Source organism: Solea senegalensis, linkage group LG16, assembly GCF_019176455.1.
Source record: "Solea senegalensis isolate Sse05_10M linkage group LG16, IFAPA_SoseM_1, whole genome shotgun sequence".
Lineage (NCBI taxonomy): Eukaryota > Metazoa > Chordata > Actinopteri > Pleuronectiformes > Soleidae > Solea > Solea senegalensis.
This window is the reverse complement of record NC_058036.1, coordinates 8,777,051-8,799,610: the sequence shown is the minus strand read 5'-3', so window position 1 is coordinate 8,799,610 and position 22,560 is coordinate 8,777,051. Positions and strand designations below refer to the sequence as shown.

Genomic DNA, 22,560 nt, shown 5'->3' with positions numbered 1-22,560 from the left:
GAGTGTATGCTTTCTTCAAACTAACTTCACCGCCACCTTTTGTGAGGGAGGAAAAAAGCATCGGTGCTGCAGCCAAAGCTACATGATTCAGAATTTTGTCAGAGGGAAATTCTCCACTTCATGAAAACAAGAAATTCAAGCACATGAGAGCTTGTGAGATAAATGCGGGGTCCACAGTGTGTTCAAAGGCACGGCTATGAGATGCATTTAATGACCCCGGGAAACTGGGAAACTTCATCACTTCTGCAAAGTCCACTAACTAAAGGCTCACCGCTGCTGCCACCTTGTGGTAATAGATGCACTGTAAATCAAATAAAACCCAGACATTTTCCAGTTGTTTCTTTTTGATATAATTACAGATTAGGGCTGCACGATAAATCGTTAAAAAAATTGCGATCTCGATTCCCAACTACACGTGATCCAACGATTCTGCATTTTATTTCATGAGCTGCATCGCAAATAAACAATCCTATTTTTATTCTCACCACAAACGCAGCCTTGTTCCTGCCTTCTCTCTCAACATATGAAGCAGGCTTTCAGCAGTCTTTTGTTAAATTATGAGATTTTAGACATTTCCTTGCTAAATGTCTGAGATTAACCCATATTTTCAAGTCTTACAGTTCGGCATTGTTCGGTTTGATTCTTGTGTCGGCAGTCTGACGACGTCACGCGTTTTCCCTGGTTATGACGTTACGAGTCCAGCTAGTGGAAACACACGATATGTCACTTAAGCCACCACAATAATAATAAAAACAATAATAACGAGGCAATCAGAGATGGCAGACTTCACCCCATTCACGCAACAAGCCTCTGATGGCCTCTGTTGGTCATATTGGCAAGTGCAGGAACACAGACACACCAATAAGCCCATTATTTAGGGCCATGTTCAGGGTCTAAAGACTGTTTACACTGTTTGGCATTTTATTTGAATTGAATGTGTGTAATCTGTTGTTCATGAGTGCAATAAACTAGAATAACATGCCAGAGAATCGTGATCTCAATGCTAAGCAAAAAAAATCGTGATTCACATTTTTTCCAGAATCGTGCAGCCCTATTACGGATAATCAAACAAAATAATGGAATAATCATGCCACTCACTAACAACAAACAACAGGAAGTTGTAGCTTATTCCTCTCTTGTAAGTCGCTTTGGATAAATGCTTAAATGTCAAATGTTAAAGTTGATTCTTTCCTCTGCGTTTTTTTGTGTGTAGTTAAAGCGAGTGTTACTGATGAGAAACGATAGCGGTGAAAAAGACGTTTTTTAATAGACTGATGAGGTAAAACTGAAACTGTGAAAGGAAATGATTTAATGGAGCTTGTTTCCATTAACTCTTCCACAGTTGACAACTCAACAACAATAGTTGAGTTGTGGTTGATTAAAACATTAGTTGGAAAGTAAGTTCAGGTAACTTTTCCATTTGAAGATGGATGGATGTAGCCTTTAGAAGAACACACACACAGAAGCACACTATTACGCGCTTGGCTCATTCCAAATGAATTTGCAGTGTTGGTGGTGGTTAACACGTTAAATCATGCATTAACACGGTGCCGTCTCCACCATGACTGTGTAACAGGAGCAGAGTGGCACTCCTTCTCACAGCTCATGAGCAGGAGAGGAACTCAACTAAAAAAAAAAGCGGGGGGGGATTAAGATTAGGTTGGTCTCAGTCTCATTGTGGTGTCTTTGTGAGGTTGAGACGGACTAAACTTGACCCCTCTGACTCTGGCAACAGTCACAGGCTGGACTCTGAGGTCAAAGTGTCATCTGTGGAAATCTGTTTGTGTCTGCTGAACACCCATTGAAGGACCCACGTCTTGGTGTAGGAGTCAGAGGAGAAAGAATAAAAAGGGGATTGGGGATTATTCCCACCAAAGTCTCCTCTGTTAAAGGCAGCTTGGTGTCCACTGTTTCAGTGGTGGTTCAACTGTAGTTTTATATTGTTTCTGTCACACAACAACGTGTCATTTCCAGGGGGAAACGGTAATTTGGTTTACCAGCTTTCATTGTGGTAGTACTAACAATGATCATCACGAAAACAATAACAGTCTCAGTATCGCCTAGGGCTGAGCAATATGGCGTACAAATAATACCTCCATAGTTTTAGGCCATGTCCCAATGTAGGAGATCTATCTCTAAAGCTGGACACAGTTTCTGAGTCGGAGCTTATGAAAGGTTTTCTTGTTTTTGTGGTTCTCACAGGACAGTTCTTGAAAATGAGCTCTTTATTATCTGTGTTACATACAGTTTTTACCTTTATTTTTTTGATAATATTCATGTTTCTCTCTTTTTTAAAAAAAAACAAGGAAAATATAAATAAAAGGGATTTAGATGTGTAAGAAACAATAAATATGGGCTGAACAATTCAAATTGAATTTGCACTTTGCAGATTCCAAATGCTGCAGTTCTCATTCTTGCATTAGGATATAGTTGCAAATATTTTAATTGTACCTCGTGTACCTTTTTAAAAAATCTATAACACAGTAAATACTGAACTGAAGCTTGACTTGAAAAATGGTATATTGCAGATTGAACTGCAATCGCAGCATCTGTCGGAAAAATTGCAATTTTATTTTACAAAATCATTCAGCCCTAAATGAAATTGTTTTTATTTGGTTATATTATTTATTTGGAAATTTGGTCGAGTTCTGCAGTAACACAAATAATTGGGCTTTAAATTGAAGAAGAGCTATTAAAGTTTTCCTTTAGAATTCTATGCCAGTTCCATTGTATTTTTAAAATATTTGAATATATGCCTTCATATCGGTGTCAACTGTAGCTTTTTAAATTTGGGAAAGATGGGAAAAACGTCACAGATGCCATTTGACAAAATTAGGAATTTTCTCACAATAGCCCAGCCCTAGTTTCACTCAGTATGGAATCATGTTAAGAGCTTCTTGATCCATGGCCTCACTCGCTGACTCACTCACTCACTTACTCACTCACTCACTCACTCACTTGTAACCCAGTTGCACTTTCACCAAACAAAAATCTCCAAATCAAATCCCTTCCCTCAGGCTCCAGACCATTTTTAGATTTCCTAGGTAACATTTTCATACCTTGTTCCTCCCTCCGTCTCCTCCATCCCTCTCACCCTCCCTCCAGGACAGGAAATTCTTCAAAGGATTCTTTGCAAAAGTAAGTTATTGCTTTGTGTGTCTAAGTGTGCTTCTCCTTATTATTATCATTATTATTTTTCCTCCTCTTTCCTCCTCTCTCATAACACGTCACCCTTTCATTGTATCTGAAGGCTGGAGGAAACACACACACACACACACAGAGAGAGACAGTGATGCACGGGAGAAATCTGTCTGGACACAAACACAATGATGCATGTGTGTGTGTGTGCGTGTGTGTGTCGGTGGGGTGGTTTAGGCTGGGGTAGGGCACTTTTTTGTGTGTTTTCTGTGTGTGTCTATTAACAGGTATACCTTCTCTCCCCTCAGCCCTTTATCCATGAACCAAGAATGGAACAATGAGCTGCTTGTGTGAATGAACGTTTTCCTTTTTTGTGCACACACAGATATTTTGATTGTCTAACCAGTGAGGTCACCACTGTAGACTGCATCAGTGCACCAGATCTCATACCAATCATTTTGTTTCTTTTATTAAACTGTGGGTATAGTGAATGACGCAGCACTCAGACAACAAACTCCTGATGTGTGTCGTCTCCTTTTTGTCTCTTACCTGGTGTTTTCTCTTTATTCACAGGTGTGTGTGTGTGTGTGTGTGTATGTGTGAGTGTGTTTTAAGGTACTAAGGATTGGTACAAAGGGAAGCAAGTAAGTTTAATTTGTTTCTTAACTCGTGCCTCTTCCTTTTGTGTGTTTGCAGGCTGGAAAGAAGCCAGTGCGGGCTGTGTTGTGGGTGTCGGCAGATGGGCTTCGTGTTGTAGACGACAAAACAAAGGTAATGAGTCCCTTCAGTCCTTTATCATAGGCTCCGATCAAAAAACAAAGGGCTGTAGGAGGAAGCACACGTGGCTCGTGCAGCTTTTGAGCTGGAAGCTGCTGAGCTGCAGCAGCAGTTAATAATGGTTATGAAGCCACCAAACGTCTGGTTCTGTGACCTTCAAATGGCCTCATTCAGAAATATGTGGTCATTACACCTGCAGGAGAAGCTTTGAGTTGAGCAAACAGTGTCACAGTTAAGGTTACATTGACACCTGCTGGATAGCACTGGTACTGCATGAGTGTCAGCACACCTGCTGACTGAGATGTAGTTATGAGAACACAAACATTTTCAAGTGTTCTCCTTTGTGCGTGTTAATATTTCTTTTAGAGGGGAAATGTGATTTTTACTGTTACAAATTGTAATTTCTAACTGTGGACATGTTGCTACACTGTAGAGCCATGTGTGCCATGGTTCTCAAACTGTGATGCCCTTGTTCTGGTGGTCCCAGCGGGACAATCAGAAATACTATATACCAGGGTATGTGATCGGAGTGGAGCTGAGGAATTTTGAACAAATAGCAAAAGAAACAGATTAATTAATTAAATAATAATAATTAGAGTCGACTTATCTCTTACTCCATCTTAATCTAATTTCGTTATACCTGTGTTCCAATGTAAATGGAACGTGGCCTTTTTCAGCCTCTGTTGGCTGGATACCCGTCTGAAGAGTTGTTATTTGAAACAATGCAGGTTTCTTTTAACCTCTGACCAAGTTTTAGGTTGTTCAGTGTGAAAGGCTGACCTGAGAGACACAGTGTTGTAGGCGTCAAAGGCCACCTCCGCTGTTGAGTGATGGTGTCTCCAGGTTAACGTAGATTAGTGTCCTTCGTGTCCTTGTCCTTCGGATGTAGTTGGAAAGTGGAGTCCTGCTCCAGATGAGCTGGCTCCTCCGTGCTGTGCTATGTGTTTACATGAGTTTAGTAAAGTTCAGGACATCGTTACAATGCACCGCATACAACACAGACGCTCGTTCAGTGACTCATTCCACCACGTTGCTCTACGGAGCGCCACAGGAAATCATTCCTGCTGGTTGCTATCAAACTGTTTAATTCATCCTTCAGCGTGTCAACACACTTTCACACCAGTGGATTGTCAATGATTTGTGCAAAAGCATAATAGTTGGTACAATAATCCATGTTCGCTGCTGCTACGGGGAGTAACTGCTCTTATAAACCCTGTGACAGTTTAAACAGTGCAATTCATTTAAACTGCTTTTCTGTACAAAAATGACATTTATACATTCTGTTTGTCATTGACACCGAACCTAAAAAGTCATAATTGTCTTATTGAGCACATATTTCCACATATTATGCTCGTGTTTCATGTTAATTTTATGTTTTATTTGTTTCTCCTGATAGTTATTTGAGTGTAAAGGGGCAAATGTAACCAATTTTACTCCATTAAGTTCTGTTATTAATTTCTATTTTACTGTTTAGTGTTTAATGTAAATGATTAAGTCCAGGATCTTTTCACTGGTGCTCTTAAAGTGAGTGATGGCTGTAGTTGGACTCTTCTGGAGCTGATGGTAGTTCAGTTATTCAAGCACCCTCTCACTGAAGCACTTTTCACTGTGCAGTCACTCATCCCACATTTTAAAACTCACTGGTGTGAGAGTCACTTAACCCTGACGATAGTTTTGAAGCTCATGATACTAAAGTAATTGTTCTCTTTTTTTTCTGTTTCGCAGGACCTGATTTTAGACCAGACAATAGAGAAGGTGTCGTTCTGTGCTCCGGACCGGAACTTTGAGAGAGCGTTTTCTTACATCTGCAGGGACGGCACCACGCGACGCTGGATCTGCCATTGTTTTATGGCCATCAAAGACTCAGTGAGGAATCACAGTGAAGCTCTGTTTACTGTAGAAACAGATGGCTCTGCACAACACACAGTACATGACACATCACAGGAAATATCACTGAATATAATGATTAAACTAAATACACTCATGTCGAGCTGAAACAATTATGAATCGACAACTATTTTGATCATCGATTTAATCGGTTCAAAGCTTTTTCATGAACAAGATTTCCGATTGTTTAAGCTTCTTAAATGTGAGTATTTTTTCATTTCTTTGCTCTGGAGAACAAATAAATCATTAAAAATTAATAATTTTGGTTTGTGGACAAAACAAGACATTTGAAAACATCATCATTTCCAGGTTTGACGAACACCGATCAACATTTTATTAAGGTTTTCTGATATTTTATGGAGCAAACGATTCATCGAGAAAATAATCGACAGATTAATCAATTATGAAAATAATCGTTAGTGACAGCTCTACACTCATGCAGTACATTAATATTATAAATACAATTGTTAAATGCAATATTTACTACTATTAATGGTAGGAAATACCAAGGAGACCATATTAATTGCATACACCAGTAGAGATCATTAAAAAAAGAAGGAAAAATAAAAACAAATTAAAAATGTTATTTCACTATTATATTTCATATGATTGCAATATCTGTCTGATGTTAATTTTTAACTTGTTTAATTAGGATTGGGTTTATGTTTGGTTTTTACTGATACTGTGTCATATTGGCATTAAGTTGAAGGTACAAAATTTGATGTATATTGTTTTGTTGTGTTTATTCAAGTAAAAGTCATGAAAATGATGTAATTACTTCAAAATAAGACATTTATATGGAGTTCATATTGTTCGTTGTCTCCTTTCAGGGAGAGCGTCTCAGTCACGCTGTAGGTTGTGCGTTTGCCGCCTGCCTGGAGCGAAAACAGAAACGGGAGAAGGAGTGCGGCGTCACAGCAACCTTTGACGCCAACAGAACCACTTTCACCCGCGAGGGTTCGTTCCGGGTTACTACGGCGACAGAGGCGGCAGAGCGGGAGGAAGTCATGAGGCAACTACAGGACGCTAAAAAAGGTCTGTATTTGTTGTGTTAGTCAGTTTTAACCAAGCTCTTGTTTTGTTTCCCACATCCAGGAAGTGTTTTTGCTCCATTTCTTTTCTATGTATGTGACATTAAAAACAGAGAATACATTTAAAATACAGCAAACTAAAGACTAAATGTAAACTATACTGTGTCTTCAAACTCTCATAAAAGACTCTTGCGAAGATTTCTTTGCTCACAAGCAGTTTATTTCAAGCTAAGAAAGTTATTATTGTAAGACTTACTATTTATCTTAATGTTAAATAATATCTCAACTTATTTCTTGAATTGGCTGAAGCACTGATGTTACTATGAAATGCTATTTTATTTTTACTGAGCTGACACAACTGTGTCCAATAGTATTTAGGTAGGTATTTTTAAAATATTATATAATAAATATTATATATAAGTTAAGCAGTGATAGATTTGGATTAACTAATTTGTAATCAAAAATTAATATTAACATAAAGCTGCGTGACTTCCGGTGATTGTTATTATTCTGCTTCTTCTCTAACAGCAGACACGGACGTGAAGGTTGCTGGGAACTCGGCCATTTGTGTGACAAACTCGTCAGGACACCAGACGGGTGGTTCGTCATCGCCCTCGTCCTCCCCGCCTCTCTCCATGACCTCGCTGGGACCTCAGGTCATTCCCCGCAGGCACGCGCCAGCTGAGGCTCTGGCCAGACAGGGCTCCTTCAGAGGTTTCCCCGCCCTCAGTCAGAAAACGTCTCCCTTCAAACGTCAGCTGTCGCTGCGCATGAACGAGCTACCCTCCAACTTGCAGCGCAAGTCTGACTTCCCCATTAAAAACACAGGTGATTTACTGTGGGGTTTGTTTTAATGTGGATAAGGATGTTTTTGAGAACTTTGCATGTGTGGCCAGGATTATTAAAATACGCACCCATGTGTGGACTAAGCCACAGTCAAATCAATCTGTATTCTAATCCAATAATGACCTTTATCTTATGTACCGTCGTGACATTTTTCCCTGTTTAAGCTCTCTTTTCTCTGGTGTCCTCCTGCAGTTCCCGAGTTGGAGGGTGAAGGTGACAGCATCAGTGCGTTGTGTACTCAGATCACATCAGCGTTCAGTGGACCTCCAGAAGATCCCTTCACCTCAGCACCGATGCCCAAACCAGCCTCGTCCCCACAGTCTCCTGTTGCACCAGGTAAAGCCTCGTCTCGTAAGCCTTCAATGTCTAACACATAATTGAGCATTAACAGCTGAATCACTCGTTTGATTGGTGCAAAAAGTAGCTTTGAATTTGCCAATTACATAGCGAAACATTTATTTTACTGAACAATTTATTTTCCCTCTTGCAAAAGCAGAACTGCTACATTTAGAAAAAGAATTATCGGTTGTTAACTCCCACCCCAAACATTTTGGCTGAATTTATAGGCATTACAGTATATCTGCATAGGAAATGAATACATTTAAATGATGCTGCTTGCTGTTGGTGAACATTTGCCTGCGCTCTGTTTGTCCTAATTAAATCCATGCTGTGATTAACACACTGTTAATGACACAGTAGCATCGTGCATGTCTTAACCTCGAGACCGATGCACGTCACTCAAGCTTGCTTTGTACTAGCATCTGTGTTTCGTCTGCTGTAGTGAACGGCACAGCTCCCGCCTTCTCTGTTGCGGCCACTGCTGCTGCTGTGGCCGCTGCAGCTACTGCTGCTGCTGCTGCTGTTAACCCTCCAGTCATGGCTCCTGCTCTGCCTGCTCGAGAAACTAACCCCTGGGCCAAAACCCCAGCAGGGGCCCCGGCCTCTGCACAGCCAGGTAAGCAGTAAAATGTGTTTTCTTGTGATCGCATTGCCATCAGAGAGCTCCTGACCATTTGTAAATACAATACTGGTGGTTTGGCTGCTCCACCCACAGCAACTGAGCGGGTGGAGGTACTTGGTGGCTCTGAGCACAGCTAACGTGACAGTGGCATATAGAGCGACAGCTATAAATGTCATCAATAATAAACTACATCTGTTGTTTTCTTTCCATTTTATTCACCTTATCGTTTTTTTTTTCCTTCTCTGTGTAAACAGGAAGTGACTGGTCATCTCCTACTCCTGTGATTGTAGCCCCTCCTTCGTCCTCCCCAGTCTTGCCCTCACATAAGCGCACACCATCAGAAGCAGACCGATGGTTGGATGAAGTTACCAAGTCTGTCCGAGCTCCGCAGCCCAATCCAATCATGGTAGCGGCATCACCTCCCACTCAGCAGTTCTCCGCCCCCATGCCGATTCCCGTGGTGACTGTTCCTCCTGTTCCCTTCATGCCCTCTCTGCCCCCTGCTGTGCCCATCCTGCCCCCCCGCCAGCTCGGCTTCCAACCTCAGGCTCCAGCCTCTTATCCAATGTCCAACGGTCTGCCGTTCCCACAGCCCACCGGGCCTGTGTTCGGTATCACTCCCTCACAGATGGTGGCGAACGTGTTCGGCTCGGCCACGCAACCCCAGTTGTTCTCCATCCCGGCCTCGACGACAGCACAGCACGATGTCCCGGTCATCGGCAACGTCAGCCCCTTCATCAAACCGCCGCCGTCCACCGCCATGACCACTGCTCACCTACAGTCGGCCAACGGTAACGCGACCTTTAACGGCGCCGACAACTGGGCCGCCTCGTCCCAGCTCGCTCCATCCTCCCCGGCCATCCAGCCTCCCCCACAGCAGCCAGAAGATGCCTTCGAGGCCCAGTGGGTGGCGCTAGAGGGCCGCTCACGGCAGCGCACCTCACCCTCGCCGACGAATCCCTTCTCCACCGAGCTGCACAAGACCTTTGAGATCCAGCTCTGAAGACTGCTGTGACATAAGAGAGTGAGAACAAGTGGGTGACTGACTACACAGGGAGGGAGAGGGGGAACGTCCCTCCCGCTGCTCTTCATCATCTCAGTTTCAGTGGACAAAGCTCAGCAGAGCTGAAAAGACACAGCAGACAGTGGAGACTGAGGGGGGAATTGACAGGGAGCAGAAATCTGTGATGGGAGAAGAAGAAAAAAAAAAAACGGAACAGGCTGCTTCTCCCCAGGCATTTCATTAGCATCGTCTGTATTGTTTCGTTGTTGCCGTGGAGGGCAAGGTCATCGCTACCCTGTGGAACATCTGTGCCAAGCCACACCCACATCCGCACACCCGTCCCCTTCCTCCCTCCGAACTCCAGCGCCCCCTCTTTGAAAGGACGAGGCCTTCCGTCACCCCGGCAGAGAGAGAGGAACTGCAGCACTGAGAGAACTCGAGCTTCCACATGAGAAGTTCTCGTTAATAACTTTCCAATCAGAAGAATGGAGCGAGACAATGCCAAAATCTTTATTTTTATGCATTAAGTATATTTTAAATAGCTTTGGAATCTTAACAGAAGAGTTGTAAGTAATCTTGCCAAAGGCACAGGCTTGCTATACAATGAGACGAGTTTATGTCGGTGTATACAATAAATGACCCTATATATTATACATAAATATATATATATACATATATATATATATATATATACACATAAAGAATCTATACTGTACACACACAGCTCACAGCAGTGCTAATTTTTATTGTGATGTGAAGAGATTTTGTGGGGACAGCTGCTTTACTGTTGTGTTTTACTGTTTTATTATTTTAATTTTTTTTCGAAGTTGCCGTCTAGTGCATCCTGTGATGGGATGTCGAACATCTCACTGTAAATATGGTATCATTGCAGCAACAATCAACGTGGACCTAGTAGTGGAGATGGTGTTGGTGGTGGTGTTGCCCGACTGGTTGCCTCTCTTACCTGTATTCTGTTTTTAATAGTTTAGTACGCATCCGTACTTAACATTTTACTCCCTCTGTCTTCATTGACATTCTTTTTGTGTGTGTTAACAATCATTTTTATTTAACATGTCTCCTCTCTTTTCTTCTTCACGTCTTATTTAATTTTTTTTAGTCGTTGATTTCTATTTTTTATTTTTACTTTGCACAAGCACTAAAGTAGATGATTTGACTTCACAGGTGAGACGTTGATCAACATGGTTTTATTCAGTTGTGTTGGTGCAGATGTGGAGATGCTGCATGCCGTTCTGTCAGTCAGCAAAAAAAAAAAACTACAGTGAGATCTAAAACCACTTCATCTCTCACTGTCTAATGTCTCTCTGTCGTGTGTGTGTGTGTGTTGTTTTTTTTTAATCAAACCTGTGAATATGATCTATTTTTTTCCATTTTGTAATTAATTCATTACTTTATTCCACTTCTTTGGAGAAATACTGAAGCTAAAAGATTGAATAAATTGATGGTGACAGAGGAACAACCGGCCCTGAGTCCTTGACTAAGAAAATCAAAAGTGTGTTAGTTTAAAATCATTTTAACACGGATGACGGAACAAGTGTCAATCGTCATGAAACAAACTAGAACTGAAACCGAAAATATTAAAAGGTTTTTTTCATTTATCAAACAAATACGACCCATATTTACTTTTTCTGCCTACTTTTTATTTATTTTGAGTAACTGTAAAGTAATTACCCTTCAGGAAGATATTTGTGCAATTTTTTTATTGGGCAGTTTTATTCACAGTTCACTGCATTTCATAGTCTAAAACAGTAACTGTACTAATACATTTATTTGGGTGTATCAATAATACACATGTATGCAGAGTAGTTACAATATTTCATGAGAATTAAGGAATTAAATTCAGTTTACCATTATGGAGCAGAGCCAGTACAGCAAAATGTACAGTACTTTCCAATATTTTGACACATAATGGGATAATTGTCAACTGATAAAATCATTAATATTTTGCATGAGTGACTTGAATTTACTCAGTGCTAGTGATTTATTTTGAAGGGGAAGTCTGCATCATTTTCCTAATGGTTTTATGTAAGACCATGCTTGTAGAATGTAGGAAACATTTTAATTAATGGTTTTACAAACATACAGTTATACAAATTTCAGTATGAATACTGAAATATTTTACTCTGGATCGATGAATTTTTAATATCCCCTTATGCCTATTGTTTATTATGGCAGCACAATAGAACACGACGCAACATTCATGTGCCATGTATTAGATTTAAAAAAAAGTAGAGAAAAGCCAATACATACTTTAAAATATAGGGAAGTTTAAAGGAAAAATGGGTGATAACTAACTAATAACTTTAACAACTTTGCATTTTAAGATGAGAATGCAGCTTGCAGTTAATTGCAGAAACTTAATTTGGTTATAGTGGTTAAGTTGGTCCGTCCGTCCGCAGGGGGCGCTGGCCGGAGAGCTACACCCTGGTGCAGCAGCGTCGATATAAATACAGGCAGGAAAACATGGGCTAGTTTGGCAAACAGAAACATTCGTACATGTGTTTATCAAATTGGCTTCGTGCTGGTTAGCGACGTAAAGGTAAGACTCGCGTTTTAATAATTATTACATTGTAGAGGTTTTCTACCTGGTGTCGTATAGACGTGTGTCCAGTTCATACCAACGCGCTGCAGAGTAAAATAATTAGCAAGTTAACCGGCTAGCTGCGGCGTTTAACCGTGCTTAAACTTTGCGTTAACGAGAACAACTGAACAAAATCATGACAGAAATAATGTCACCGCTTTATAAAATATTACTAAGACATTAAGGCGTGTATTTATTTTGTAAAATCGGTTAATGTCAGTACACGTTGTACTAAATGCTACCTAGCTGCTAAGGAAAGTGACAGCTCAACTTTCACGGTTGGTGGGTCAAGAGTGTTATTTATCTTTAATCGTCACTGACACTTCAGTCACTTTATAGTTCATTGTTGCTGTAAGCATTTGTGTTATGTTAACAGTGGGACTCGGTTTCTTTGCCTCATTAGCGTCTGCCTGAATGACGTTAGCCAGTTAACAGTAGTTGGCTAACGTCACCTGTGACCCCAATTAACGTCAGTTTGCTTGGTAGAGCTGCAACTCACGGTGATTTTCATTATCGATTAATCTGTTGATTATTTTCTGGGTTAGTCGAATACTTGTTTTGGTTCCTAAAATGTTGATAAATCTTGATCAGTGTTTCTCAAACCAGAAATTATTATTATTATTATTAATAATTATTTTCATAATTATTCTGTGGGTTATTTTCTTGATTAATCGACTGGCATGTGTACACAAACCAAAATGAATCCGTTTTAATGATTTTGTTATATGGAAAAAAGAAACCAGAAAACATTCACAATTAAGAAGCTGAAAAATCAGAACATTCAAACCAGTCAAATCAATTATCAAAATACTCGATGATTAATTTAGTAATCGGTTAGTCGTTGCCGCCCTAGTTAATCATTTGATGTGTAGTTGATTTTAAGATTTTCGAGCGTTACCACACAGTAAAAACAGAAATATTAATTGCTCAACAAAATTGTTTCTTACATGAATGTGCTACATTTTCATTGGTGTTGGACACAAGCAATTCAAGAAAGATTGGATACTTTACAGTATTTAACTTTTTATTAACTAATTGTATCTGAGGTGGAATGAAGAATTGTGGGTTTGTTTGTTTGTGAGCCAAGACTGTCAAGCCAGCATTAATATCTGGCCTTGGAGAAGAACAAGAAACAGAGTGTTTTTAATTCAGACAAGTTATTTGCTTACAATGACAATGGTTTTAAGACACTGTATATATTTTAAAAAGAATAAAGGTTAATTGGAGAACAAAACAGACTTAGCTTGATAAAGAGATCATATGCTGGCCTAGTATTCAATTGGCCCTAGGTGAAATTTACTTTCAAACCCCTGCCCTAGGAGCTTCACAGGTAAAATATCCCCCACCTGTTTGTTTTTATCGATTGTTTTCGCCTCATTGTGTCATTTTCAGGTACACATATTTTGGTACATGTAGACAGTTGTTTTTTTTTTTTACTTGACTTTTTTTACTTTTCAGCCTGTTGAAAATCACTACAACTCACCATGTCTTATCGCGGGCCTCTAACTGCTGTCATAACAACAGTACTGGGGGCGACGCTGGGGGGGCTGCTCATATGGCGAGTTTACCGAACAAAAAGGAAGAGGCTGCCTTCTGTCCAGAAGGTGGATGAAAAAAGCGCGGAGGCTCTGTGTCCCATGGAAAAGCTCACGCCTGTGGAGTGTCGATGCGTCCAACCTCAGGACCTTGAAGAGAAGCCCCTCCCACCACCACCTCCTCCTCCTCCTCCTCCTCCTGTACAGATCCCTTCCTCTGAACAGCTGCTGGGAGTGAAACCAGTTATGGTGAGCTCTGAGGAGGAATGGCAGCAGCTGTGGCCACTGATGCAGGAGGAGCTGTCAGTCTTCCCTGTGCTAGGGCTCGACTGTGAATGGGTAAAGACCAATGGCGTAAGAGATACCTTTTGCATGTTGGTGGAAAGGTGGAAAAATCCAGCCTTAATGATTCACCCTGTGTCAGAGCTCTTAGTTTTGCCTACATTGCTTAGTCCTGGAGGTCATTGGCCACATGCAGATGGTACTTAGTGAATAGTATTTTAAGTGCATGTTAAGAGATTTAAACTGATTTTCAGCAGGTGCCTGCGTTAAGTCGACAAACTAATTGTAATACCATCTATGTGACTTAAGGACAGGACTATCTCCAATTGTCTTAAACCCAGATCAAAGTAAAACTTGATTAAATTAAACAAGCCATTCATGTTGTTATAAATCGAATCTCAATAAAGGAATAAATGCATTTATTGCTTCAAGTGCTCTCTAAACATAGAAAAATAATTATTCAGTAAATCAGAAAAAAATTCTCCGAAAAACCAACCATGAAAATAAATAATCCTGACATCACAAAAAAAAAAAGACTTATCTTAAAAAAAAAATTTGTTTGATTTCACATTAATCCTTTATTATTACAAACACCAAAGGGGTGGAATTTTCTTCTTAACCTCCTCTTCTAACATTTTAAGTGTCTCTCTTTCTTGTCTCTGTGTCCTCTCCGTAGGTCTCGGTGAAGGGCCAGCCCTCCGCCGTGTCTCTCTTACAGATGGCCTCATACTCAGGTCTGTGCATCCTGGTGAGGCTGCTGCCGTTTCGTGGCGGTCAGCAGACGTTCCCGCTCAGCTTAATGGAAGTCCTTCGAGACCCCCATGTTTTGAAAGTTGGCGTCGGTTGTTATGAAGATGGCAAACGGCTGACACGTGACTACGGTCTATCTCTGTCATGCACTGTCGACCTGCGCTACCTTGCCTTAAGACAAAGGTGCCGTTTGGTTAATGATTTTTGGTGCTCTTTTTTTTTTTTGTTCAGGAGCACTGATGTGATTTTTGTTTTGGTCACATGTGAAGAACTTGTTTATTAGAAAGTGATTGTGTGCATTTGTCTCAATTTTCAGGCAAGCTAAAGTGACTAACGGCCTCAGTCTGAAGTCCCTGGCTGCAGATCTGTTGAATGTGTGTCTGGACAAATCTCTGAAGCTGCGCTGCAGTGACTGGGAGGCAGATGAACTGACTCTGGAGCAGGTACTGATTCTTCCACATGCACTTAAATTAATAGAATAATTTAACAATGGGGTTTAATGTGAGATGGGTTTTTTTCTGAGAGAAGTTGGAGCCATAGCTTAGTTTTACACTTAACACTCCCACTTAAATTTTTTATCTCTGTGTTGGCGACAGTTGAGGTGCATCGTGTACATTCTATAAGAAATGTACACGATGGACCAATTGGACCCAGAGAAGCTCTTAGTAGTGCGAGTATGAAATAATGGCCCAGATGGTGCCAAAATGTGCCAAATGAGACCTTGCCTGTACTTTCTGTACTTAAACTGCTCTCATTTTGTTTTGCTTCTCTTTATCGGAGTGAACCTTCTCAGAGATAATGTTCACATATTGTACCATGATTTGATAGAGGCTTACAGCTGCGTCATTCCAGAGAGGTAGTCATCCTGAAAGTGCTTTATTTTATTTAACGCTTCCGCGATATCAATAGAAAAAATGTTTGATAGGGCGTTTGATAAAGTCACTCGACTACGTTCGAGGAGCGTGAGGAGAAATGGACGAAGCAGGTTTGGTTGCTCAGTCCCTCCCTCATCACCAAGTTGCTACCATGCTTGCAACCTATAACATAGAGTGAACATCGAGTAGGCAGTGGCGAGAATGACGTGCAGCTGATTGGCCAAAAAAAACAGATTTTAAGTTTTAAGAGCCCAATATTTGAAGCATGGAGTGGCTTCTTCGTGATTTTTAACGTGTATATTCTGTAAAAAAACGAAAATCACTTTTTCTTTTTTTAAATAAAAAATCGATTTTTCTTTGTTTACCCGAATTGTTGCTGGTTCTTTCGTGGCTGGTCATATTTGCCCTTCATCTCCCATTTCAAGTGTGTTGGAGGAAACTATATAGCCCTTGATTAGCATCAAATCTAAAAAGATGATTATTTTGTCCATTGTGGGCTTCTGTGAAAACATGATGCTTCAAAATGGCTGAAATTTTTCAATGGGGATTCAGGGAGGGGAAATATGTTCATGATTCTTTTGTCTTGTGTGTTCTCCAGATGACTTATGCTGCCAGAGACGCCCAGGTTTCCATCGCACTCTTCCTTCATCTCCTTGGCCTCCAAACTGAAGCCGGACCCGCCTCTTCCAGCGGGAGCACCTACACTGAACTGGCCGCCCGCTGCCAGGGCCTGGTGGATGTTCCCTTCAGGGGCCGAGGAGAAGGCGAAGGAGACGACGGCGCCACCGAGAAAGAGAGGAGACGAAGGACGCGGAAAGTACCCATTTATGAAAGCCCGGAGTCTGGAGATCAGCAAGTCCCAGACCCTCGAAAGAATAGCAAAAGGAAACCGCTGGGCGTGGGATATTCTGCCAGGTAACAGGACAACTACATACCAATATGGGTGATGTGACTTATCAATATATGAAAATGATTTTAATATAAAGCTGGACTTTAGGCTGTTTCTTTGAGCTCCGGGAAAGTTTTCTTTCTTAGGGGTTTCTGCTTCTCAAAGGACAGTAACTATGCATTGTAATAGAATAGAAGATTTCATTGAATGTGTGGGTTTTTATCTGTGGTGATGTGAATATTGACTTACTCAACCCAAAACAAAATACGATGATTGACGACTTCACTAATATGATGTATACGATGGGCCTACAACCCCTCATTACACGACCGAGCAGGTTCACTTCATAGTGCTACCCTAATCGATAATATTTTCACAAATATCATAGGGACAGGCATAGCAAGAGGACGACTGATAAATAACACAAGCGACCACCTGTCAATCTTTGCTATCTATGACTGGAAGCACACTGTGACACAGACACCGAACAAAAACACACATAGAAGGGTCAGGATTGAAAATGCTTACACTGAGAATTGAACTACTGAGGCAAGACTGGAACGAGGTCTACAAAGAAACGGATGTGAATGGCGCTTATGATTCCTTTTTGCAAATATTTAAAACGCTGTTTGATAGACACTGTCCTGTAAAGAAAAGACCTGCAAATCAGAATAAATAGGGGAAACCATGGCAACAAAAACATTGATAAATGCCTGCAAGAAGAAAAACACAAACAATACATGAGATTAAGGATGGAACAGTCAGAAATGAGATACAAATGATATAGGAACAAACTAAATAGCATCCTAAATGATTGAGAGAAAGTAATCTGCTAGCAGAAAACTTTACTAAAAGACTATGGGATATTCTAAACAATGTGATCAAAAACACAAAACCTAGCTATCCTCTCTACTTCAAGGACAATAATGCGAAGGAAGATAACAAGGAAATCATAGCAGAAAGATTTAATGAATTTTTCGTCAATGTGGGGCCGAATCTGGCGAAGAACATTCCTGACTCACTCCTTCACTGGGACAACTTTGATAAGGACAGAGACACAAACCCCAGTACAATGTTTCTCACCCCAGTGAAGGACACAGAGATTAGACACCTGGTCAACAAATGCGTAGCAAAAACATCCACGGAGGTAGATGACCTCGACGTGAAGCTAAACTGGGACATTTCCTACCAAAATGAAAGTGGCAAAAGTAGTGCCATTGTTCAAGAAAGAGGACATACACAAATTTACTAATTACAGACCAGTCTCAATACTACCACAACTGTCAAACTATTTAACGATAGGCTAGACAACTTCATTAACACAATCTGCTATATAGTGATTGAATCATTTTGTGACTCTGAGTGCCACTTGATGCTGAAACATGTTTTTGTCAAAATGTTACATGAAAAAGGAAAAAGGAAAAAAAGTATATATGTATTCTGGGGGCGGGACTAAATAAGCTTTTGCTTCTCCCGCTTTCCCTTTCAGTTATGTGTATTGTGTGGACTACACTAAGATGATGGGTGATGAGTGATCTAACTGTCATAAATAAACATGCATGCATAAATACTGTAATGTATACTAAAATGAAATATCTACCTCACAAATATGCATGAATGTATGTATTCTAGTGCTTTATGGTCAGTATTACACATTTAAAACACCATTGTTGCCTTTAATATTAGCTGATATCTGCTGTATTTCATTGGCTTTTTAATGTTTATGATGAAAACAACATTTGCCTATAAATATGGGCGAATTCTACTGTAACACAACTAATTAAGTGGATTTTCATGGATAATTTTATATTACCAATTGAATTGGTATTGAGTTTAATATCATGGTTCAGCTGGTCAGATTTCACAGCTATTTGTTTGAATGTTTGATCACTTTGGTGCTATTGGTAAAAGAGCAGAACAAGATGCCAGTTTCATAATCTAAAACCAAACTATACTGTAAATACTTTTAAATGAGACACATCCTGAATGGGCTCAAGGTTCATCTTAACCAACAGAAATCTCCTCACCGTCTCCTCCTACAGGAAGTCTCCTCTCTACGATAACTGCTTCCTCTATGCTCCTGATGGTCAGCCGCTTTGCACCTGTGACAAGAAGAAAGCCAAGTGGTACCTGGATAAAGGAATAGGAGGTAAGATGGTTCTTCTTCAGATGGAACCTGCCTCTGTAAATCCTCAGCAGACGGTGAATGTGATGTCATTTAAATATGAGCAGGACGCTGTTCATTTGATTCATTTGTTATCGTAGACGTAACATTTAATCACTAACTCACTTAATTTTCAACTATTTTGAGACTAGGTTTGAGTGTTTTTAACAATTACTTTTCTTGAGTTTATGAAGATAGTCAGTAAGTGTGTGTGTGTGTGTGTGTGTGTGTGTGTGTGTGTGTGTGAGCCAGTTCTTCAGAGTGAAGACCCTTTTATCGTAAAGCTGCTGTTTGAGCCGTCGGGACGTCCTGACTCACAGCAGGATTATTATCTCACTGCCAAGGAGAATCTGTGTGTGGTGTGTGGCAAAGCAGATTCCTACATCAGGTGAGATGTCGCCTAACTTTTCAAATGTTCTCAATTTTTACTCTTTTTACTCGTCTTATTTTAACTTATCAGTTTTATCCAAGTAGCAACCAGTCATGTCACCCATAAGAATGTGAACTCCCGGTTTGGATTAGATTTAGATTTCATGCCGGCGCCATCTTGATGCTTTAGAGGCGTCATGTGTAATATGTGCCATGCTTTATTGTCTATTTTCCTCTAAACGGGAACATAATTTACAAAATTAACTTTGTTTATATTGAGGAAGACACAGAACTAGTGATTGAGAACATTAACTGACTTCAATTCAAACCAGCAGAGAGGTTAAAATGCAATTGCTGCTTTTTATTTGCTTTTTTACAGTCTGTGCTTGTTTAGTGGTTTTGCATTGTATCGGGTTTCAAAATCTTAATTATCAGACATAAGGACGGGTTCACTGTTACCTTTTTTTTAGTCATTTAGGTCCAAACAATAAATAAAAAAAGGCAAACTTGAATGTTCCATTTGATTCTAGTTAATGTTTCTTATGATATTAGATGATTTCACATCTACAACACCATCATTTGAAGCTTGACTTAAATCACAAATACATTTTTGAAGAATAGCTGTTAGCCAAATGGACAAACATCTCTTTTTTTTGGAGGGAAACTTGGTGACTTGGTGATTAAGGCAACATTTCCTCCGGTCACACAGGAAAAACATTGTGCCACATGAGTACAGGCGACATTTCCCCACAGAGATGAAGGACCACAACTCCCACGACATCCTGCTGCTCTGCACCAGCTGCCACGCCGCGTCCAACGTGCACGACGGCTTCCTGAAGCAGCTGCTGGCCGAGGAGTTTGGCGCTCCTCAGGGCTGCGAGGAGGGAGTCCGTCTGCTGGAGGACACGGACCGGCGGAAGGTGCGCTCGGCGGCCCGGGCTCTGATCACCGCCAGCGACGGACTGCCGGAGCAGAGGCGAGAGGAGCTTCAGACGTTGATCAGGAGTTTCTACGGTGTGGGCGAGATGGAGGAGCTGACCGATGAGATGCTGCAGAAAGCTGCTGATCTGGAGACGAGGTGAGATTTGACTCACTAATGTAATCCCAGAATTAAACGATACTGGGTTTAGTTAACCTTCAGAGATCACTACCAAAAATCTAGATTAACTACATAAATCTGTGTGGTATCAACAACCACGTCAGTGTAGCAATATAATATGTATATCACGATTTAAACTGCACCAAACATGTCACATTGCCATTAAATCCTTGAGCTGCTTTCAGTTTCTGAAGCTATTTATGTAATGGAAAAGTTTGGAGTGTAAGTGATGCAGCAGGATGTGGAGCTGACCCATAACATTAGGGAAAAAATGGAATTATTGTGTTAGTCGGACTAAAAACAGACAAAAACAGGTCGGTCCAACACACCCAGATCATGTGATTGGGAGTTCCAGCCTCCCGTTTAAACCCAGAGATGATGGAAGAAGCCAGTTCACAGAGCCCAAATAAAGACTGGAGTGGTAAATGAGCAATTGTTATGAAGTTTGTGCAACACATCAGCTTAGTGCTCTGTCTTAGAACTGTTAAACGGCATTGTCCCTGTTAAATCAATTAAAAAAAATCCACACCAGTACTCTTGTTGGAATGATGAGGTGACTGACTTTATGCTCGTTCATCTTAAACCGTTTAATATTTAAAAGGATGGTGTGAAGACTGAAAGATATGCTCACAATTAAACTAATCCTGACATATCGCCACCTGAAGCTGCGATTATATCTGTGTCGGTTGGTTTTCCGCTCCGTGACAACATCACACAGAACCCGTCCTTCTCTCCTCTGAAGGATCTTCAACGCGGCGTTTGTGCCGCACGGTCTGAAGGTGGTGCAGACTCACGCTGAGCAGGGCCTGCGGGGCCTGATGTACCTGGAGCGTCGCTGGCGGCAGCACTTTCTCACCACCATGAGGCCGCGCCACCTCCCGCCCCTCTGGTCCGTCGACCACAACCACGGCAAGTTCCTCCGCAAGTATGGAGAGGACCTGCCCATCCAACTCAACTGACTGTGAGGGCCGTGGTTTTTCTTAATCTACCGGTCAAAGAGTCGATTTCAAGCGCTCCACGTCCACTCTGGACGTGGGACGGACACTCTGACTCACTAACTGGGACCAAACTGGTATAATGTGTGGCAAGTGACGAGTGTGTGAGTGAATACACTCGATGTTTTGCTCTTGTTTGGTTGAACCAGTGAGATGCTGCTCAGTTGCCATGGAGACCATGAATGAACTTAAGCCTCTTCCTCTTTGGAGGAAAGCCAGCACTGAATCTGAGGACACTATGTAACTGCGTAAGGACACTTTTCTGAAAAATGTGTAATTTATTTATGAAAAAAAAGCTATTGATATTGAAATGTATGAACCTATTTTTAGAAGAAGCTGCAGCCTGCTCTTAATTTCCCCTTCATTTTATTGACGTCACCCACCTCCCTCCGCAGGTTCGCAGCTTTGCTGAGACATTGGCTTCAAAGTAACGGTGACGGTGGTTGTTTTATTTACATGACCGTGAATTATTCTGCTGCTGTTTCAGCCTGTTGTCTGTTTTAAGTCGATAGATGAAGGATACGTTTTCCAGAAGCAACTTGAAATCAAATAAACTTCGGTTATTTTGCTTTTTAAAAGGACGAGTTTGGTCATGAGGTGCTGTTGAGGCCCGACTGCACCATCTCAGTTTTTTTGCAGGGGTGGGTGGGAAACAAATTGTCACAGAGTACCATTGGCTCATTTAGTTTTATAGCTTAAACTTGTGGCGTGTATGTCCTGTTGCGGATCCTCCTGATGGTTGGGTCACTTCCATGGCTCATGTTTTAATGAGCCTCTTAATCCCCAAAACCTGACCGGAGTCGTCGCAGCATCAGGACACGAGCTAGTTTCAGTTCACAGCAGTTCTCACCAACGACGTCAATTCACACAATCCAAACTGCACAGTCAGAAAAAAGACGCCAACGTACCTGAAAACCACCATCAACGTCCCCTCTTGCAAAGCAGATTTTCATCCCAGGATTGTAATAAAGTTATTTACAACATAAAAACTGTAAATGTATTCATATTTTCCTGGATGAAAGCCTTGAAGCTGTTTTGTTTACTAAAATTATGAATGTTAAAAATAAATAAAAGTCATATTTGTGACATTGTCTTTCATGCAACCTTTTTTTTTAAAAAAAAAAAAAAGACAACAAAACCACATTCGCCATTTGCCTTTTTTATTTCTTACAAAATCACAGTTTAATAAAGTCTGTAAAAATGAGTACAAAAGTGGATTTTCTTAACATTTCATATATGAATCACTCATGACTTTCAGCTCAAAGGAGTCTTTAGTTATTTTTTTTGTCAGGAATGACTTTTTACAATCTAGTTTTGCTGAATTAAGGCCTCTTGATTTTGGCATCAGAACAATCTCAGT

General features: G+C 40.8%; 2 protein-coding genes across 8 annotated transcripts in view; both read left to right on the top strand.

The window, feature by feature from the left end:
• The window catches only part of numb (NUMB endocytic adaptor protein), a 52,532-nt gene extending 42,693 nt beyond the window's left edge, over positions 1 to 9,839 (top strand). The window contains exons 4-11 of one of the 6 annotated variants that reach the window (XM_044047220.1): positions 3,106 to 3,138; positions 3,835 to 3,909; positions 5,641 to 5,781; positions 6,633 to 6,837; positions 7,365 to 7,661; positions 7,872 to 8,015; positions 8,461 to 8,634; positions 8,895 to 9,839. In XM_044047220.1, coding sequence (XP_043903155.1) covers positions 3,106 to 3,138; positions 3,835 to 3,909; positions 5,641 to 5,781; positions 6,633 to 6,837; positions 7,365 to 7,661; positions 7,872 to 8,015; positions 8,461 to 8,634; positions 8,895 to 9,643 — 1,818 coding nt within the window. In that variant the 3' untranslated portion in view covers positions 9,644 to 9,839. Of the gene's footprint in view, positions 1 to 3,105; positions 3,139 to 3,834; positions 3,910 to 5,640; positions 5,782 to 6,632; positions 6,838 to 7,361; positions 7,662 to 7,871; positions 8,016 to 8,460; positions 8,635 to 8,894 lie in introns of all 6 variants that reach the window. The other 5 variants (XM_044047219.1, XM_044047222.1, XM_044047221.1 and 2 more) reach the window with 5 other exon arrangements.
• A 2,239-nt stretch (positions 9,840 to 12,078) lies between these two features.
• On the top strand, positions 12,079 to 22,286 carry exd2 (exonuclease 3'-5' domain containing 2). Of its 2 annotated transcripts, none has more exons than XM_044047330.1 (9): positions 12,079 to 12,200; positions 13,701 to 14,116; positions 14,736 to 14,992; positions 15,126 to 15,252; positions 16,283 to 16,599; positions 18,616 to 18,722; positions 18,990 to 19,125; positions 19,816 to 20,184; positions 20,948 to 22,286. In XM_044047330.1, exons 2-9 carry the CDS (start codon positions 13,727 to 13,729, stop codon positions 21,162 to 21,164), a joined length of 1,920 nt encoding a protein of 639 aa, XP_043903265.1. In that variant the 5' UTR covers positions 12,079 to 12,200; positions 13,701 to 13,726; the 3' UTR covers positions 21,165 to 22,286. The 2 variants fall into 2 exon arrangements, with proteins under 2 accessions (XP_043903265.1, XP_043903264.1); XM_044047329.1 differs by having other exon boundaries at positions 13,701 to 14,131.
• The last annotated feature ends 274 nt before the right edge of the window (positions 22,287 to 22,560 follow it).